We start from the raw sequence: 19,654 nt of genomic DNA, 5'->3' as shown, positions 1-19,654 counted from the left end.
ATACGCAATATATTCAAGTCGAAAACGCTATTATAAGCAACTGTACAATTCGGTTCGGGTGAAATTACATACAGGAGCTAACTCTCCTGACATGTTATACACTGTAAAAACACTTGGGTCATTTTTTGACCCAAATTTGGCCCAGCAACTTAGTGGAATCTCCACCAGCCCAGGTTTGGGTCAATTTGACCAAGGATCTGTGTCATTTTACATCTGACCTAAAACTGGGTTATTTTGACCCATACGCTACTTTGACCCATATGCTACTTTGACCCAGCTTTTGACCCAGTGGTTAGTGCAATCTCCACCAGCCCAGCAGATTGGGTCAAAAAATTGACCACGTAAATGGGTCAAAGCTGAATTTACATTTGCAGTTACAGGAAATCTGTAAAAGAAATGACATAAGACTTCGATTCCTAAAGATAAATTAATTTATTCAAATCACAAAGTGGTGTTACAATAAAGCATGCAATTTCTTCTATTTCACATATAATTATCGATATTGGTTTTGTTTTATTCCAACTAGAACATCATAGTAACAGTAAAAATCAGAGTAATGTGATACTCATAAAACTAAACAAACAATGAACACAAGAACATAGGCTAAGGCTAATGTACCAATTGAGAATCATTGGAAATTAAGCAATGTTCCTAAAAATCCTGACATACTTAACTGAAAAAAACTGATCATTTATTCATGTGCGCAAACTTTAGTCCACTGAGAAATTTGTTCTGTACTACTTGAAGGACTTTAATTGTTGATCTCACAGCTACGTTTGCTGCAGTGTTTGTAATAGAGACTGGAGCATGCACTCACTCTCTACTTGTATCCTTAGTCACTGTAGTAATTTGATTATTAGCTAGCATTTCTAATTGTTTTTAAAGAATATAAATAAACAACATTCCATAGTTATCAATTGTATAAAATGTTAGGTATACATAGAAGACATGTAGTACATCAATGGTGGCTGTAAGAAATCAAATATTTTGGAAAGCTCAATGTTTGGTGGGGGCTTTGTCATGGTCAAAAGTCAAAGACAATATCAAACATTTTGCAGTGGGTTGGTGGGGCAAGACAAACCCCCAGCTGCCAATTAATAAAATCTTGCGAGCATATCCCAAAAGGTGATAATTTCCTCAGTAGTTCTTGTACCAAAACAGCATTAGATTTGATTGAGGAAAAGCTGTTTATAACATACAGTACAAGACTTATAATCACTGAAAAGTCATCAATAAATGGAAACACTGTGAATGAATATTTTTGCACCACCAATATGTTACAATATGTATTAAATTTTCAGTTGCTCAGGCAAAAAATGTACATCAGTCATGCTTTTGGCTAGTTGTGCATGTATGATGTATGGTGGAACACTAGTTTGCACCACTGTTTGTGAGGCAGTTCTGCTTCTTTGGTCCCTCTAAACTTAACAATAACAAATACCATATGAAACTTAAACCCTTGTTCAAGGTAATATAACATGCAAACATAAATAGCAAACAACTTTGTCACATTATGTAAATTTAAAAAACCTCATGTAATCATCCCATCATGTTAATGACCATCAACTAAGTGTTAACCTAATGTTGCACTGCCCAAGGTTTACAGGAGATATGCTCATATCCCTTATATGTGTTTTAAGAAAATTCTACAATAAAAGGTTACAATGTATAAAAAACCAAATAAATCATATGAAACACTACTTTTGACAAAGTTGTTTACATACCTTTTTTTCTCTTAATGACTACTTAAAAAAGCATGTGGGCTTCTCACTGAAGGGGATGTTGAAACCTTTCCTTTCCCTTCACTAACCTTAATGTGTATAAATTCCCAGGTTGTTTGACACTGGCAGGGGTAGGCTATGTCAAACAAGTACAATGATTTGAAACAAATATCAAAAGCTGCAATCAAATCTGTTGCTGGCAGAGCAACCCCTTCGATGATCACAAATGACTGAGTCGGATACCTTCTATCACCAAATGCAAGGACGAATGGCTGCTTTCGAGTTCTATCTTGCTTAAGCTCATCTTCCATGAATTGAGGAAGAATGGTCCCAACCTTTGGAAGAAAGAAACTAAATTGCTGCTTTCAATGCACACTTAATTCTGTTGTCACTAATTTAAATAATTAGCAAATCTTTTCACTTGAATCATTACCATAGCAGATTTAAGATTCTGTTGACCTCAAATGACCTTGGACCTCCATGAAAAAATAGAGGGATCATCTACTCACAAAGGGCTACCTACATACTAAGTTTAAGGTTAAAGCAACTTAACTTGGCACCTGACTGTTATAAGTGGAAAATCATCATGACATTTTATGCGATTTAATTACATACCAGTAGGAATGACTGAGGATGTAGGAATATCAGTTACTTAGCCTACACAGTTAAAAGAAATTGACCCATATCCCTTACTGAGTATATTGTATGTAGACTGTTCAAGATAATGGTATTAGTACCTTTTGGATCTGTTTTTATGTTGAACTTTACAGGTGTAGGCTTCTTTTGTTCTTTCGGTGTTGCTTCTTGTTTCTTAAAGGCATGGGATCGTTTTCGGGCAATCTTTCCTCACGATAGTCTGTAGCAGGATGTTTCCCATGAGCTTTTGTGTACCATGCTACCTATAGTCCACAGATAAAAATATGACATATATAGTTAACTTCAATTGTTCAATTACACCGACTATAGTCTTGGCAAAGGCTGTTTGTTGGAGTATATCATATTTTACTGCAGTGGCATAACCAGTAGGGGAAATGCCCCCAATTGGTCACCCCCATCTGCCAAATTGACATACAAGTAAATTAGTAAGATAGAAATGATGAACCATTTTACATCTTGTCCACCCCTTAAATACAAGAATTTTATCCCTCCCCTTACACCCCTTCCCCATATCTTGTTCCCCTCCCCTTGCACAGACTCCTTGCTACCCTTCAGCTCTTCCCCACCCCCACTAAAAAGTCTGATTATGCTACTGTTTTACTACATTTAATAGCGCACTGTTAACTCTCTGTTCAGCAAGATAGCTATTAACAAGTAACATTATACTAGTCTTAGCCTCTAACGTTATATTTAGTTAAACTTACGTAGTGAGGTTAGGCCTATGCTTTATCAAAGACCAGGGATGAGACTGAGCCAGGGAAAAAAAATCTGAAATTTATCGATCGCCGTCCTGGGGGAGGGGTTTATGGGGAGGGAGTGTCCCCCTCCCCTTTAGACATTTTTTGTCAGGTAAGGAGGGCTTAGATGCAAAATGGTGGACTCTAGATGGAATCTATCATATCACGTAACTCGCCAAAACAGTGTGGAATTTCTGCTTGTATACTATCCCTTAGCTTTTTTGAACCAAAAAAAAGGCTTTTTTGCTTGCTTTGTGCTACTCGATTCCACCACTGGTCAAATTCGGTGTTCCTTCCCTTCACAGTCCAGCATGTTCGGCAAAAAAAAAAAAAAAAAAATTAAATAAAAAAAATAATAAAAAACGCGAATTACGAGAAAAAAACGCGAAAATGAAAAAAAAAAAAATCTGAAATCCGCGTTTCCGCGGAAGAGTCTCATGCCTGAAAGACCAAACGTTAGGTCTAACATTACAGCTATTTATGTATCACTATCACTGTGTCAGGGTAATTATGGGCTTGTCTGAATCACGGCGCTCGCAGCACTAATAACATGTTACTTAGGCCTAGCCTATCATCATATCTACAATGGCATACTATAATATAGTATTTAACTAATTAACGTTGCGAGCGCCTGTGGCCTGAACTAGTCAGCATACTTTGGCGTATATTTACCTTTGAATATTGGTATTTACATTGGCAAACCCCAGTCATCAAGGATGGAACTAACAAACGTGTCCATTTTCAGAGCCCATCAAAGTTTTTGATTCAACTTAGACTGCCTTCTTGGTCCTGAATTTACGTATGGTTTGTAGATTTGTGTGACGGTGTTCAGCTGTCGCCTACGAAAGGCGTCATGCAAAAACGCTGATAGTGGTCACATGACATAACTTATCCAATGAGAAAAGTCTTTGAGAGTGACCCAGTGCAAAAAGTCAAACTTTCATCGAGCTATTTCACAATTTCAAACAATCTTGCGTAATAACTCAACCAATACGACCCATTTCTGGGTACAGTATGGCTGACTCAGCAGATGGGTCACACAAAATGACCCAGGTGTTTTTACAGTGTATAGGAAACTTTGTTTAATAAACTTGTCAGGTTGTGCTATCGACGTACCACTCAGATCAATAGGCACACGGTCAATAACTCCTCCCTTCATTTTACTATACTCCATTAGTCTTGATTTTACTTTGACTTTTAAAATAAAAATATGGTATTTATACACATTTGATTTTTATAACAGTCGGGGGGTAATTTATCAATATTAACTCTAGACTGTAAAGACATATAATATATGTTAACACGTAACCGGTGTATTGAAAGTAATAATACGTAAATGAGAAGTGGCCTTCATTTTGAAATTCATGATAAATTCATGTGGCTCTCCAGAAGAGCCACACTGAAACGCCTGTCTACATAAAAACGATTTAGCAATTGCGCCTTCACTTTGTGAGTAATCCCTAGCAATTCAACTCGAGCATTTCTACGGTATAGAATTTCGGTCAACCACAGTTGATATGCTTAGCGTCGTTAGGGTCAATGCAATCACTCACGTAATTGAAACGGTAACTATTTAGCACATATTATCATGGCTAAATACTTCTAAGAGGCGTTAGACCTTCTTTTTATGGGCAATTTGACCATCCAGCCGTTGGAGAAGAAGATTCCGACGATGAAATTGTGATACGGTAAGCCGCATAGTTGCACACTGTATGTACTATGTATTGTGTATGTAGCGCAATTGGTATATATAGACTCACCGTTACGCGTGGCTACCAATGTATTACAGAATACATTTGTTTGTTTGGAGGGGGGAAAATCAGTCATATTCCTCACATTCAAACATCAAATTATATTTTACTTATGTAATAACATGTCTTGAACTCATCAAACTATCAAAAGTCCAGCAAATTTCATCAAAATAATTTCAAATGGGCAAAAAAAGTACATTGTTTGTATCATAACCTCATTTTACATATTTGCACATCTAATTAGCTTAATTAGAAAAAAAAATTATAAAAATTAAAACCTCATTTCAATACCTATCTGTCAATACTTGTGTCCCTATTGACAAAAATGAACAGATTTTAAGTAATAACAATGTGTAAATAGTTTCCCTAAGGGACAATGATGTGAAAAGCAAATTTTCTTTAAAAGTCAGGGGCGTAGCCAGGATTTGCAAAGTTGTATGCACGACTATCTGAGCGGAGCGCCACCATCGGTTGGCGCGGAGCGCACAAGAAAAATGTTGGTTTTACAAACCCCTCAGATGGCCGGAAACGGCCCTTCCCGAGTGTTCATTCTGGTTCCCTGGCCTCTTGCTAACTTGAGACACCTCAATTTTTATGTAGAAAAAGGGCACATTTTTAACCCTGAGGAAAAGTGGGGGGGGCACGTGCCCCCTGTGCCCCCCGGTTCCGCCGCCCTTGGGGGGGCAATTTTTTGGTCATCACAACAATATACCGTTAGAATTGATTACGTTAGATTTATAGCATGCATAGTTGTGAGCTTGAATGAAAGTTTTCTAAAAGCAATATGGCCGAACAAAGTAGAATGTGACTCCGATTCAAGAAAAGAAGAGAGATCAAAATAAGGAAACACGACAAAGAAGAATAAACAACACTTAAAAGGTGTGAAGACTCGCGCAAAAGGAAACGTCTAATGCCGGAAATCTGACCTAGTTTCGAATGAGGTGTAACAGAAGTGTTAGACACCACCATCGATCCCAGAAAATACACACACATCTTGCTAGTGTACAGTCCGTACATGATACAGCTTCGGTCAATACCCACAGCACAGTGTACAAACGATACAGCGATGGACATCTCAGGTCCAGCTAAAGATAACAAGGTATCACGTTTCATTACTGTCTGCATTTTGTAGCGACGCGAACAAAACGTCACTTGCAAGCAACAGAAAGCAAGGCCCCCCAGTGAAAAATGTGGGGGGCGGAAGTATCGTTCCGCCCCCCCCCCCGCTCCGCAAGTCAGAAAACCCCTTTTTTATTTCTAAGTGAGAAAAAAATCTCATTTGAAGCACCAAATTGTATCTAAGGCCAGGTGAAAATGCAAAATTCTTTACAAAATGGAGTGGGTGTTGAAGTGTGCTATATTGCACCAAATTGCATCTGAGGCCACCTGGAAATGCAAAAAAATTCCAAAGACCCCTTGGACCCCTCCCCCAGGCCGGCCATCAGTCTTCAGCCCCCCACTCAAAAGTACCTTCCTACGCCACTGACAGAAAGTTAACTTTTTCAGATAGCCGAACGTGGTTTGGGGCTAGTCTTCAATGCATGAACAACGAATAATTTAAGATGGCAAATAGGCTAACCGACAGTAACATTTGATGGCAAAAAGTTGGTAATAAACTGCATACTTATCTTATTATACTGAAGAGAGGGAGCGGACTAAAATTTTAAACTTTATAGTCAGAATATTAGTATTCGTAACTTATGATTCACCGGAAGAAAACATCATAGGAGGGGTGTCACAACTGCCGGACTAGTTACCACCCACCCCCTCCCCCCCCAAAAAAAAAATCATAGGCGCAGGAGGCGCGGCGAGTGGATCTAACCCCCCCCCCCACGGGTTAGATCCGTGAAATTCGGGCATATGCTGATATTCTTTCGAATGCCAACAAAAATAATGCAGTAATCTAGTCTGATCTTCCGATTGACAAACTGACGTCACATAATGTACATCGAAAGCAATGCATGAGTCGACGTTACCTGTAGATCTAACTTAGTAGATGACTAAGGACATGCCGATAACAATAACGTATGATTAGAACATTCGGGAAAATAAACACAAGTTTATCATTTCAAGAAGTTTGAAAGTAGTTAGTATACCCGTATCCAGTGTGGCTACAACTTGCAGCGGAGTAACTGGACCGGTGCGGCCTACCGGGGCCCGGACCACAGGGAGACCCGGTGACAAGTACCTGGAACAAAATATACTCCCTTTACGCAGAAGCCGATCGTACGGCGTGTAGTCATTAAACCAAATGGGCCCCATGTACTCTTCAGGACACCATGCTTATTCATTGAGATATCCATATGGACGGACCCCTTCTGCAATTTGTCGTCGAAAAGCATGAGAAAGCCACATTCGGGCGTCATATGTGCAAAAATATAAAACAATTGCCTCAAGTCAACTCTTCTTGGGCCCATTTCGGCGAAATAGGCTGCAAAAAAAGCACAATATCATTAATTTGTCAAAGTCTATCGCGTAACGTCCGTTTGCGCAGCAAAGCCTGCATTAATTGAAACGCATTGAAAGTCATGTTTATTTGAAATGATAAAATATTAGTTTACAATTTTAAAAGAACTTTAAAAAAGGGGGCTTAAACACCAGGGGTACAAAATAATACAAACGTGATCATTTCTACATTGATATGTATCATATTTAGCGAATCCTAACATTTATATGCAATGCCATTTAAAAACCGTGCCTTAATAGTCACAACAACAACAAATAAGAAAGCTTGCAAACTCATGATCACTTTAAAGCGATAATATTAGTTAGTTTTAAATGGAGGTTCGAGTAACATAACTTTTGCACTAAAAGTTGATATTGGAGTGATTTATATCTAATAATAGTCATGACACTTGTAATTAAAAGGGGGTTTAAAACAGCGTAAAATTTGTAAAATACTATGGAGGTTCAAATTAGTGTACATTTAAATATATCATAACCGTCTGCACATAAAGTGTGTATTGGATACGAAATGAATTAAAACAGTTGTCTATATGTAACAATAATTTTGAAAATGCAAGTCATATCAAAACTTAACCACAATCGCATATTTCAACTCAACATGACTGTCTTCTCAATTAGCATAGACTATGACGTAACTTTTTACGATTTTTGAGTACGACTACCCAGAACCCCTTAATTTAATGTTCACGCTCCCCCCCCCCCCTCACCTTCCTTTCAAAACGAATATGTATGCTGCCTCCGCCAGATTTTAGTTGTTTATTTGTTGACAATATATGAGACACGATATGTCATTCGCCATCGCTGGAGTAAACCGTAGTAGATGGACAAACCACCCCGACAGGGACCGCCAAAACATATTGCTGTATATAGTTTGTTGTAAAATCTGCAATTTTGGACCAATATCTCTTCGACAAACTCCACTATCCAACATTTGTTGACGACCGTCACGGTTTTAAAAGCAAACCGCTGTTCTTGTTATCTCACTTGCAGGGATAAAACCTTTAAAAAAGTTTGTTTTAGTCTGGTAGGTTCGAAATATGTTCAGATATGAACTGCAGATGCGCAGAAATCCTTGTATATATTCCCGGTAACTCTGGAAACGCGCAGAATATGCCGAACGACGTCACACCGACTAAATCCCACCTACCGTCGGAGTTTCGACACATCAGCGGTCCACCACTGTCACCCTGGCAAAAACAAAGACGATATGATATACACAATCGTGCAATAAGATACAGGGGCGGACCGACATTGATTTGGGCCCCTGCCAAAAAGATGGCCATTGTGCCCTTCCATACAGAAAGGCATACTTAGCTAGCAATACAAAAAGTGACATCGTGGTCGAGATTTTCGTTCAAATCTGATAACAAGGCACCAGTTTAATATAAAGTTTAAAGATAAAGTTGTACTTTTTACATGACCCACAGAGCCCCGACCGTGTCAGCGCTAAATACTCAACACGTCCCCAAAGAAACCAAACCATAGCAAGATATTTGTACGGTGATGCAAAAGCTTGAACGTGAAATGATAAAACAAACTAGAAAGTTTAAGCTTTGCATATGTTTGGATTTGCGGTTTCTTTACACTTTACTCTCATAAGGTTGTAGCAGCTGGTACTGCAAGTATAGAAATCGGCTTTGACTGGGAATTAATTTAAGCGAGTGGCCCCCACCGGTCCGGTCGCGGGGAACTGTCGGATTGCCGGACCGGTTGGAAAAGTCAGTACTGAGAATTATAATTGATGTCTGCTTTAGGTTGAAATGAAAAAAACATCTCAATTCCTGTATTAATTTAGATGGTCAGAACCTCAAAGGAATTACATTAAAATACTCAGCTAATTGGAATGTCACTACTGCTGCCATATTTCAATCATTTTGCAAATTTTCAAACACCGTCGCTATTTTATCGAAGAATTTTGTTTTATAAATAGTCTTTTCCATACATTTTTTGATACTTAATAGGCACCATTTTGTTGATAAATTAAAACTATTGAGATCAAGAAAAGACATGGAGTCTTTTCGTTGGAAATTGGAAAAATTGTGGACTTTTTGGTGATCGGAATTAATGTGTACTTATTGTTCATTTTGTCGTAGAAGATAACTTTTTGATTTCCCTCAAATTAAATCAAAGCCAAATGTCCCAATGTTTCCGCAATCCCCACCCCAACCCCCGAGATTTAACCATCTTCCCGTCGCCCGTGCCTATACTTACATTACAGCTGTCAACGCCTCCGTCGTGAAAACCAGCACAGATCATAATACTGGGATAGAATAGGTCACCAAGATAGTTTGAACACGTTGTCCCGTCAATAATGGGTACTTCAGCTTCTTGGAGCTTATCACTAGCCGATTCTGTGAATAACATAAATGGTTACTTCACTTTCAGATTAAAAGTCGGAGAGAAGGTGCTATGGAGTAGCGGGGATCTGGAAGGATTTGCCATATGAAGGATGAAGTTTTATGCTAGCTTATTAGATAACAGAAATCTTTCAAATATTTGATAACCCAAAAGAGGAAACCATATTTGCACGATACTTTGCCGTGGGGAGTGGGGAGACCGGGGGAGGGGTGGGGAGTCGATGGGCCGAGGGGACAGGAAAGAATGGCCGCTCCGTTACCAGTTAACTGCATGGCCATAACCATTGCCGAGAAGTATTTGGGAGGGATTTCAGCGGTAGCATCAAGATTAGATGGTTCACTCTTCTTCTTTTTTCAAATTGAGATTAGGGAAGTTGGTGGCCTGAAAGAAGCGGGCGAGAGTGCACAAGAAGATCCAGTAATTAGCTAATTAACTAAATTAGGAATAACTGCTAATGTGAATAATTATCAATATATACTGCGGCAAAAAAAAGTACAAGAAAATCTCACTGAAAATACCTGACCGAAGGTCTTTCACTCCCCAACCAGCGATTAAACATTCCTCATAAATTGACGTTTCATTCTCAAATTCTGCCAAACAGACTGGTCGGACGTAATCTGTGACGTTTACTGATCTGTTTAGATGCAATAAAGCGATGTCGTGTTGCAAAGTGGCGTAGCTGAAGTCAGGGTGACCGGAAGGGGTAAAGGTGACCCTCTGTTGGTAAGGAGAACTTTCCGATAGGAGAATATCGCCAAAGACGACCTCATGACCGCCCTGTCTGTCCTTACGATAGAAGAGAATTATCCGTCAATTAAAACAGATTATTGATTATTGGAACATGTACCGTATATCGTTTGACAACTCGTTTATGTAGCTCAGTTGCGTTACAATAGAGTGTGGGCGCCCTACAACTATGCTAGTTCAGTTGCGTTACAACAGAGTGTGGGCGCCCTACAACTTTGCTAGTTCAGTTGCTTAACAATACAGTGTAGGCGCCCTACAACTATGTTAGTTCAGTTACATTTCAATAGAGTGTGGGCGCCCTACAACTATGCTAGTTCAGTTGCTTGACAATATAGTTTGGGCGCCCTACAACTGTGCACGCCAGTAGTCGAGGGTTTGTCGATTACTTATGAGTTTCATTGCAGGTATTTTGATACGAATAGCCGAAAGGTTAATATATTTTCCACTCAAATCGATCGAAGTAAGATTACAGGCCGACCAACAATAACTTCTTATTTGTTTGAGTGGTCCAGAAAACTCGATAGTATAATAAATGAACAGCAAATAAGGAGTAAAATGTTCAAAAGTTAAGATATCTTTTGTTAATTATTATTTGATATGAAGTATGATAATCAATTAACGTAAACTCACTCAGTCGATCTGTTGGGAATTATTTTTATATCGAAATGACATCGAAAGGAAATTATCAAAATCAATGCCAAACTATGCCACCTGTTTTTTTTTGGCCCAGATGAAAATGAAAAGATGGAAGAAACCCTGTATTTGATTTACCCAATACAATGTCTTGCAGTAACGGCCCACTCTGGGTGAATTAATGACGCCGAACAGAGGTATTTGCCTGATGATGTCCTGATGGAACCGATCCAGGGCCAGTTACCCAATGATGCATCATTGCCTCCGATTATCCGAGAATTCACACCCTCCGCTGGACGATCTCCGCATATTTGAGGAGTAACAGGTATCTCTGTTATAGGGAAACATGGATTCCAAGGTTAATGTTGAATGGCTCCCTCATATCAGGATATGTACCGATCAAGAATTTGCCGTTATACGCAGCGTCGGCAGAACAGACGTGTTAACGTCATACGGTGGATACACACTGAATGCTCCATTGATGTCATGACTTGGGTATTTATAATGTGGACATTGACAACAATGGGTGGATACACACTGAAAGATCTATGGCTGTCATCTCACTGGGTATTATTAATGTGGACATTGACAACAATGAAGGGATACACACTGAAAGCTCCATAGATGTTATGACTTGGTATTTTTAATGTGGACATTGACAACAATGGGTGGATACACACTGAAAAATCTATGGCTGCCATCTAACTGGGTATTTTTAATGTGGACATTGACAACAATGAAGGGATGCACACTGAAAGCTCCATAGATGTCATGACTTGGGTATTTTTAATGTGGACAATGACAACAATGGGTGGATACACACCGACAGATCTACAGATGTCATATAAGAGAACCGTTATGTCACATAATACAGTCCGACGTCTGTCAACATACGGTGCTATAGCGTAGACGAAAACCGTGACGTCATATTGTAACAACACAGACGTTTGAAGGGTCATGCCAGGCTTTAGAAGACAATAATTAGTGACGCCATCTTGTTAAACACAAACATTTGACGTCATAATAGGCCTAAACAAGATGGAAACTATGACGTCATGGGTCATTTCTTTCAGCACAGTTTTGTGACGTTATACGCCGAGATGATATGACATCTTTACTTTGATTATCTTGTATGGAGCTTAAATTCGTACTTCCCATTACGGCAGTTTGACCTTTGCCGCTCCCAACGTATTTAAATATGTAACCATAAATAATAACATTTTGGTCAAATATGACATTCTGGATATTTATGTTCTTTTTTATGATTTTAATATAATTTTGTTATTGCAAACAATGGATTTTTACAAACCTATTGTAGATATATTGACAGAGAATCCTCGGGAGACAACAGAATAATCACTGCTAAAATGTAAACAGAGAGTATTGTCTTTGGTGGTTATCACATCCGGGACTTCAGACCCGCTGAACGAATAGTCAAAGACGTGATTACATTCCAAGCCAGCACCGACTTGTAACAAGTCGAAAATTGGTTCCGTTTCAAATGAGAGAAACTGTAACCGGAATGTCCAACCGATGAGTGTTCTTGCTGTCCAGAAGACATCGAGGTTATTGGAATAACCCGTTAGGTCAAATGGCGATATAACGATGTATGGGGATTCCGGTAAAATAGGGTCTACAATGCAAAGAGAGAGAGGGGGTGGGAGGAGAGAGGCAGAGAAGAAAATAGTTATACAGTTACAAAGCATTCCAAATTTGATGGGAACCATTTGAAAAATCATAGCCAAAGATGTAAGGTAAGTGTGCCTAAAAAGTCATTCAAAGACGCGGTATAGTGTACTTAAGGTGTAGCCATTTTTTGGAAGCCAGAGTACTCTGATGAAAGTGAAGACAGGTAGGTCATAAATGAATTTCACAGCTCCACTGATACCGGTAATGACATGGTTTGAAACAGTTAGACCGGTGGATTTCAAATGAAATATGTGTCTGGCAACCATGATCAACATGTCAATTTAAAACTTTTCATTGGTTTAGAGTAATCTGTCTATGCCGTTTGATGTGTATTGTTTCTTAATGATGGCGTCATAAATCGCCCATCAACTGATCCCATTGCTTAGCATAAGCATTACTACATTAATTGAGTACACTCGGGCATTAGTTTGCAAGAGGTGAACGAACAATGGTGACAAAATTATGGTTTTCCCAAGACATGATTCGTTGCGGAATGTTGGTTGATTTTATGATATTCACTGGTGCAGGAATTTGGCTCGATTTGTTTTCGGTTAGGCTATCATAGAAAGCCCTACAAAAAAAAAATAATGTAACTTGTTCACCATATCTTGAAGAAAGTTATTGCATACAGAATAACGCGCGAGTCGTCATGGTGATAAATTTTCTTACCGCAATTTGATTCATCCCTACCGTCTGGACAATCCCATTTCAAGTTGCATACTTCGTTCGGACGAATAATATCTCCTTTATCGCAACGCAAGGTATCTATGGAAACAAAAGATGAACTAAATTATGCGGACGCAGTGTTTTTATGGAAACAACATGAAATATATCATATAAACGCAGTGTTCTATAGAAACAACATGAACTAAATTATAATTATAGACGCAGTGTTTTTATGGAAACAACATGAAATATATCATATAAACGCAATGTTCTTATGGAAACAACATGAAGATCATAATTATAGACGCAGTGTTTTTATGGAAGCAATATGTAATAGATCATATATATGAAGCGTTTCCATGCAAACAACATGAAATAGATCATATAGACGCGGCGTTTCTAAGGAAACAACATGAAATAGATGATATCGACGCAGTGTTTCTATAGGAAATTGGTGTTATGACCCAAATCATTTTCAGGGCAATGCCACAATGGTACGGTGTCGTCACAGGCGTCAGTTTCAACACCATTGGATTCTGGTCCGACTCCTGCGAATTCGTAAATGTTTATTGGCGGCAAAAGAATAGGATGTTTCGAAGTGACAAAGACACTAAGAAGATATTTCTGCACGATGCCGTTGTATATTGTTGCAAGAGTTTGCGCGCGTCATTCTCGAATATAGGATCAACCCAAGGTCACTGTTTTAAATATTAAACAAAGGTTGTTCCCTTACCACCACCGCGTTTATTGATTTGTATACACTGGCTTGTTTGACTTTACCAACGTATATTTAGCATCTAGGGCAAACGAATCTATTGCAAATATACCGTATAGTACCATGTACTGCAATAAAAAATGAGTAAAATTTATTGTTATCATCAAACGTGGTTGTATCTCCATGATTTTATATGGTGATGAAATGTCGAGTGTCTGTTGTATCTCCATGATTTTATATGGTGATGAAATGTCGAGTGTCTGTTGACCAGCGACTTCACTGCACTCTATATATAGGAAATCGCGTTATTTCCGTCACTCAATAACAGACAATTCATTATTATAGAATAGACTGCATGGTCTCGTTTCAACGATAGTAGAGGCTTGGATATAACCCGGCAGTGGCGTCCACAACTTGTGACTAATACTGATCATCACGTTCATGGTCAGTCGGGGAGTCGGGGGGGGGGGGGATTAGATCAATGTTTTAGGGGTGTGCACCACACTTTTTTCAACTTCACACAAAGTATTTAATGGCACAAACTTGCCCTTAGTGCTATTGATATATACTTTAATTTATAGTCTAATTATGCCTCAGAGTGCATCATGTCCTACTTCTGGGGAAGGACACCCCAAATCCCCCTCCCCCACCTACATGTCAGTTAACCACATATGCAACACCCCTCCTTTATAAAAAATCTGTTATTTGTCTCTGACCCTGCATGACAAAAGTTCATTCCCCTATGGGGAAACTTTCAATTTGGACGACCCACTTCCCCACCTTTGAAGTCATATGTACAGGTATGCTACTGCAGCTCGGTATACGAGATTGCGTTAGTATTATGATGTCACGTGTGCAGGCCAATATTATTAGCAAAGAAGTAACGCAGACATGCTAAATACCTGTGGCATTCAGAGCTAGAACTTTTACAGAAAAGCCAACGCCATTTTTATCTCCATCCGATTGAAAACGAATCCAAATTTCACGATTGTACGTAACGAATGGTGATGGACCTTGAGAGCCACTGTATGTTAATAACTGGGATTCGGTTGAAGGACGGGTTCCGTGACCTACAGCCAGCGCATCGTACTTTTCTTCGATGTCAAAAGGTCCCTCAGTAGACAGGGCCAAGATGAGTCCTACGGAGGCTTTAACAGTCCATACCATATGTTGGTTGTCAGGGTACGGTAAGCTTTCCAGGTAACCTGTTGAGTAGACAGTTATCGACTGAAGAAGCTCTAACGTAGCTGAAGATATGGAACACAAAATAGTAGAAGCGGTTAATTGAGCTATATCTCGAAAATTTGAAAGAAATGTCAGTTATGATGATGAAGCACATATTAATGTATTTTTTGCCCTTCAGTTTTACAACTTTTGTTGCATCTTTCAACAATAGTTATATACTCTGTTCAGTTCTGTTACCGAGATGCAAGAGGGTGTTACTCTTTAAAAGTAATGAAATAGTACCAGCATGTGCTCAACAGGTGACATGAACCGCACCCCCCCCAAGGGGGATTTTTTTTACAGAATTCCCAAGCATAGCCTTTTGCGTTCATGGAAATTCTGAGATTTCTGTTTTATACGGTCAAGTGAAAATGTGTGTAACGGTTTTAAGGAAAATGAAAGTACTCCTCTTAGCTCGACAATGCAGCATATATCGCTTTCTGTTTGCCTGTGCGTGAGTAATGTGTGTGTGTGGGTGGGATGGGGGGGTGGGGGAGGGAGATGGTGTTTGGGTAATGTGTGTGTCGGGGAGAGAGGAGGAGGGAATGTGGGCAATAACTGGCAGACAGTTGAAAGTGATTGCTGAAAGTTGAAAGTGATTGCTGTATTGTACACTGCAGTGGCGAAGCCAGTGGGGGAGGTGGGGTTGGGGGGTGAGTGCAGGCGGGAGTTGAGGAAGTGTGCAGGTGTGATATGCTTCCCAATAGGTTCCAGCATTAGCCAATGCTAATCATGGAACGCGGTTTCTCTCTCTCTCTCTTAGCAATTTCACTTTGATTCAGTAATTGTCACTTCTATAGTCAAAGCTCCATGCCTGGTATGGAACTTGATTTGTTATCTTAAATCAATGCACAACATCCCCATTGGGTCAAAAGAGATATATAAAATACTTGCGTAAACCTACCCACACTTACGTGTATATATATGTAAACCTCTGATATCGTTTAATATATACATAGCCGTATCCTCTGGAGGCATTGGAATCACATGTCTCCAAATCTAAATGGCTTTACACTTTATAACACACACACGCAAAGTCACGTACGACACTAATAAACGATGGCACTATTTGGGATCTAAAACCCGAACCGAAATTTCCTCAGATGGATAGGGCAACCCCTCCCCTTAGACCCCTCCCCCAAAACGATCATCAGCAAAATTGAGTGTTACCCCCTCCCGGCCGCTCCCCGTGCAATTTGAATTTATAACAGAGGATACAGTAACGTCTTTATGGTTTAATGGAAAGTTATATCAATACAGGCGTTAATTGAAGTGAAATTCCTTGACTTTTGGTGTTCCCCTTCTCCACCCCACCCACCCTCCACCCAACACACCACGATGGCTGGCTATGCATCTTGGCGATGCCGCCGTGCCGCAACTGTTGTGACGTGAATCTTACGTTCATTCATACTTAGTAAAGATTCTTAAATCCTATTGGTCCATTCAGGTCAGCTGACCGTGGTTAATCCTGTGAGTAACGCACGGTAAAATTACGGGCATCACTTTAATAAATCTTTGGTTATATGTAACCAACAATGTTTTGTTTTATGATTTTTTTCCCCACACAAATGGTAGTGTATGAATGAACGGGGTTAATGAACGGTCTAGCGTGCGTTACTCACATGATTAATGCACTCCGGGTGTTAATGCTATCGCTGGATGCACTCGGGCTCCGCCCTCGTGCATCGCTTGCATTATCCCCCGATCGTGCATTAATCCTGTGAGTTACGCACGCTAGACCGTTGATTAACCCCTTATTTATTGGAATTTTCCAAAGGGCGCCGTTCTTGATCTACATGAAAGGATAAGGATTTAATTAGTTTGCCTGGTCCAATTTGGCCATAAAAATTGTGAGTCTATTCTCTTCGCAAAAAAAAATAGAGAGATAGATATAATTTTCTGATTGCGTCTTCACCAAGCAAGAACGATTTGAAAAGCAACAATTATATATATTATGTTATGTTAATGTATGTACTTACGACAATCACTTTCGTCTTCTCCCGAGGGACAGTCCCACTTGTAATCGCATACGTCATCAGTTGCAATAATTACGTCATCAAAACATGAGAATTGCGCATGTGCAACTGTATAGAAAAAAAGCGAGAGGACAATTCAGAGATGAAAATAATATTGTTTACATTGAAGTTGAATGGAACTTCATTACACACGTCATCCGTGGGTTGGGAAATATGTTGTAAGTATGTGGTTATAACTGACTACATCAAATAAACCACTGCTTACTAAAACTGTGATAATTTCAATAAAGACCTGCTCGCAACCGGCAGCAGCATGTTTCATGCGGTTCGTGCAAGGGCGTAGGAACCGGGGGGGCTGGGGGGGGGGGGCGCCAGCCCCCCAGTGAAAAATATGGGGGGCGGAAGTATCGTTCCGCCCCCCCGCTCCGCAAGTCAGAAAACCCCTTTTTCATTTCCAAATGAGAAAAAAAAATCTCAATTGAAGCACCAAATTGCATCTAAGGCCAGGTGAAAATGCAAAATTCTTTACAAAATGGAGTGGGTGTTGAAGTGTGCTATATTGCACCAAATTGCATCTGAGGCCACCTGGAAATGCCAAAAAATTCCAAAGGGGAGGGGGACACCCCCTCCCCTTAGACCCCTCCCCCAGGCCGGCCATCAGTCTTCAGCCCCCCCACTCAAAAGTACCTTCCTACGCCACTGGGTTCGTGTAGTAAGTTTCGAAAATTCGGGCAAGGTTTCAAAATTCTTTCCCCCCCCCCCCCAATTGGGACGGTCCTGTAGTATGCCTATATGGTAAAACAGCTCTACTGATCGGCAAAATAAATAGACAAGATGTTCATTACATAGCTTGTTCGCTCTGGCCGATTATTTAGGCAGGCAAGTTAGCAAGTAATACTTGGTGATTCTGGTCAACAAACATTACACATTGACGTCTTTTACCGGTACTTTACATAATATGTCACGGTCGCGGAGTTTCGAATCTTTTCTGTTATATATAACAACTTTGTGGCCAACGTTGGGAGCCCCTGTGCGTTAGATGATATCTTATGATGCCCTTAACAATATTTGCCACTTACCCGTCTACTTTTATGAGACCCATTTCTGATTAATATAGACCTAAAATTGATGTAACAGTGGGGTTTCCCTATATAACGATAATCTAGGTGTTAACAGCCTAACGTGGAATTGAATACAAGGAAGTGGGGTCTACCAATTACCTTATTGTTGCAAACAAACAAAATACCTACCGATGTAGCAGAATACTCCCCAAGTTATCAACACCAGTAGAGAGTAAGTGCAGCATGCCATTCCTGCAGGCATTTATAAATACACAGTGCTTCAAAATGGATAGGACAATCTACATGGCGTAATACACGCTAAACTATACAGGCCTATAGTCTTATATTTTAAACTATACAAACTGTGTTGACATAGTTCCAAGGACACAGGTTCACCAGAACCAGTCGAGTGACTTTCAATAGCTTTGTTGTCTACGCAGTGAACTAAATACTGAATGACTAACACATTTGGGCTGCGTAAGTTCCCATAGCAACGCACCAAAACGGAGGACCTAAGCTTACATTGTCAACGGGCCATTATGTGTAAAGCAGACCGCAAAGATACGTGTATAGAAGTAATACATATAGTATAGGTAAAGATCGGTGTGCGGTAGGGGCATAAATTGCAACCGGTCTAGTGATCCAACTAGCGACAGTGGGTCTTTAGTAAGGATCGAAGTGCGACTGTTTGAATAGTGTAAACTCGGGTGAGTGGGCTTGACAAGGTAACCATTAGTCAACTTTTGTTCAACTACCTTTTACCACTACTGTCCGTACGAACAGCTCCTATACCACCTTCTCCGATTTTAGAAACATGATATTCATACTGCTCGTACTGTCAGTACAAGTGGTTCGAAGCATGATATGAAAGTACAGTTTTAATCACAAAATTGTCACCCGAACTTGATGACAAAGCACATATTAACGCATGCGCATCGAGTCAAAAGTTTTAAATCTCCGGGATGTTTTTTTATATTTTTTTTTATGACATATCCATATTTACATTACGTTAGCTCAGTGGTTAACACCGGTGCCTTTCAATCATAAGGTCCCCGGTTCGAGTCACTCCCAGATTAATGTATGTCGTCCAGTTTACAGAGTTGTTGACAATTAACAATTCATAATCATGGACGCTAAATATGAATGTGAGAGACTGACTTCGGTCAGCTTGCGGCTTTGATAAGCCAATTAGGCTTCTTCGCGAGTTCCTGCTTGCAGGAGGATCTAATATACATACATACATACATACATAC

The 19,654-nt window shown here is 39.8% G+C and overlaps 1 protein-coding gene and 1 long non-coding RNA gene across 3 annotated transcripts; both read right to left on the bottom strand.

The window, feature by feature from the left end:
- Nucleotides 1-143: 143 nt before the first annotated feature.
- On the bottom strand, nt 144-4,181 carry LOC139984347 (uncharacterized). Its single transcript, XR_011799053.1, has 3 exons — nt 3,788-4,181; nt 2,459-2,620; nt 144-2,056 (listed from the first exon to the last, which is right to left on the bottom strand). It is a non-coding gene; the product is annotated as an uncharacterized lncRNA (long non-coding RNA).
- Nucleotides 4,182-8,075: 3,894 nt separating this feature from the next.
- On the bottom strand, nt 8,076-19,108 carry LOC139984315 (transmembrane protease serine 3-like). Of its 2 annotated transcripts, none has more exons than XM_071998181.1 (9): nt 18,591-19,108; nt 17,344-17,448; nt 15,043-15,345; nt 13,429-13,524; nt 12,380-12,703; nt 11,209-11,401; nt 10,209-10,471; nt 9,544-9,683; nt 8,076-8,519 (listed from the first exon to the last, which is right to left on the bottom strand). In XM_071998181.1, the coding sequence occupies exons 1-9, from the start codon at nt 18,661-18,663 to the stop codon at nt 8,349-8,351; spliced, it is 1,668 nt and encodes a 555-aa protein (XP_071854282.1). In that variant the 5' UTR covers nt 18,664-19,108; the 3' UTR covers nt 8,076-8,348. The 2 variants fall into 2 exon arrangements, with proteins under 2 accessions (XP_071854282.1, XP_071854281.1); XM_071998180.1 differs by having other exon boundaries at nt 15,043-15,387; nt 18,591-19,105.
- Between the last annotated feature and the right edge of the window lie 546 nt (nt 19,109-19,654).

Source organism: Apostichopus japonicus, chromosome 17, assembly GCF_037975245.1.
Source record: "Apostichopus japonicus isolate 1M-3 chromosome 17, ASM3797524v1, whole genome shotgun sequence".
Lineage (NCBI taxonomy): Eukaryota > Metazoa > Echinodermata > Holothuroidea > Aspidochirotida > Stichopodidae > Apostichopus > Apostichopus japonicus.
This window is presented reverse-complemented; position numbering and strand designations above follow the sequence as displayed.

Excerpts from the sequence above, each read along its gene's own strand:
- LOC139984315 (XM_071998180.1), bottom strand. The coding sequence starts at position 18,663 with ATGCCTGCAGGAATGGCATGCTGCACTTACTCTCTACTGGTGTTGATA. Across the intron at positions 11,402-12,379 it reads TGTCAATATATCTACAATAG|AGATACCTGTTACTCCTCAA; the intron begins GTTTGTAAAAAT and ends TCCCTATAACAG. Across the intron at positions 10,472-11,208 it reads ACTGCAAGACATTGTATTGG|ACAGGGCGGTCATGAGGTCG; the intron begins GTAAATCAAATA and ends TCGTAAGGACAG.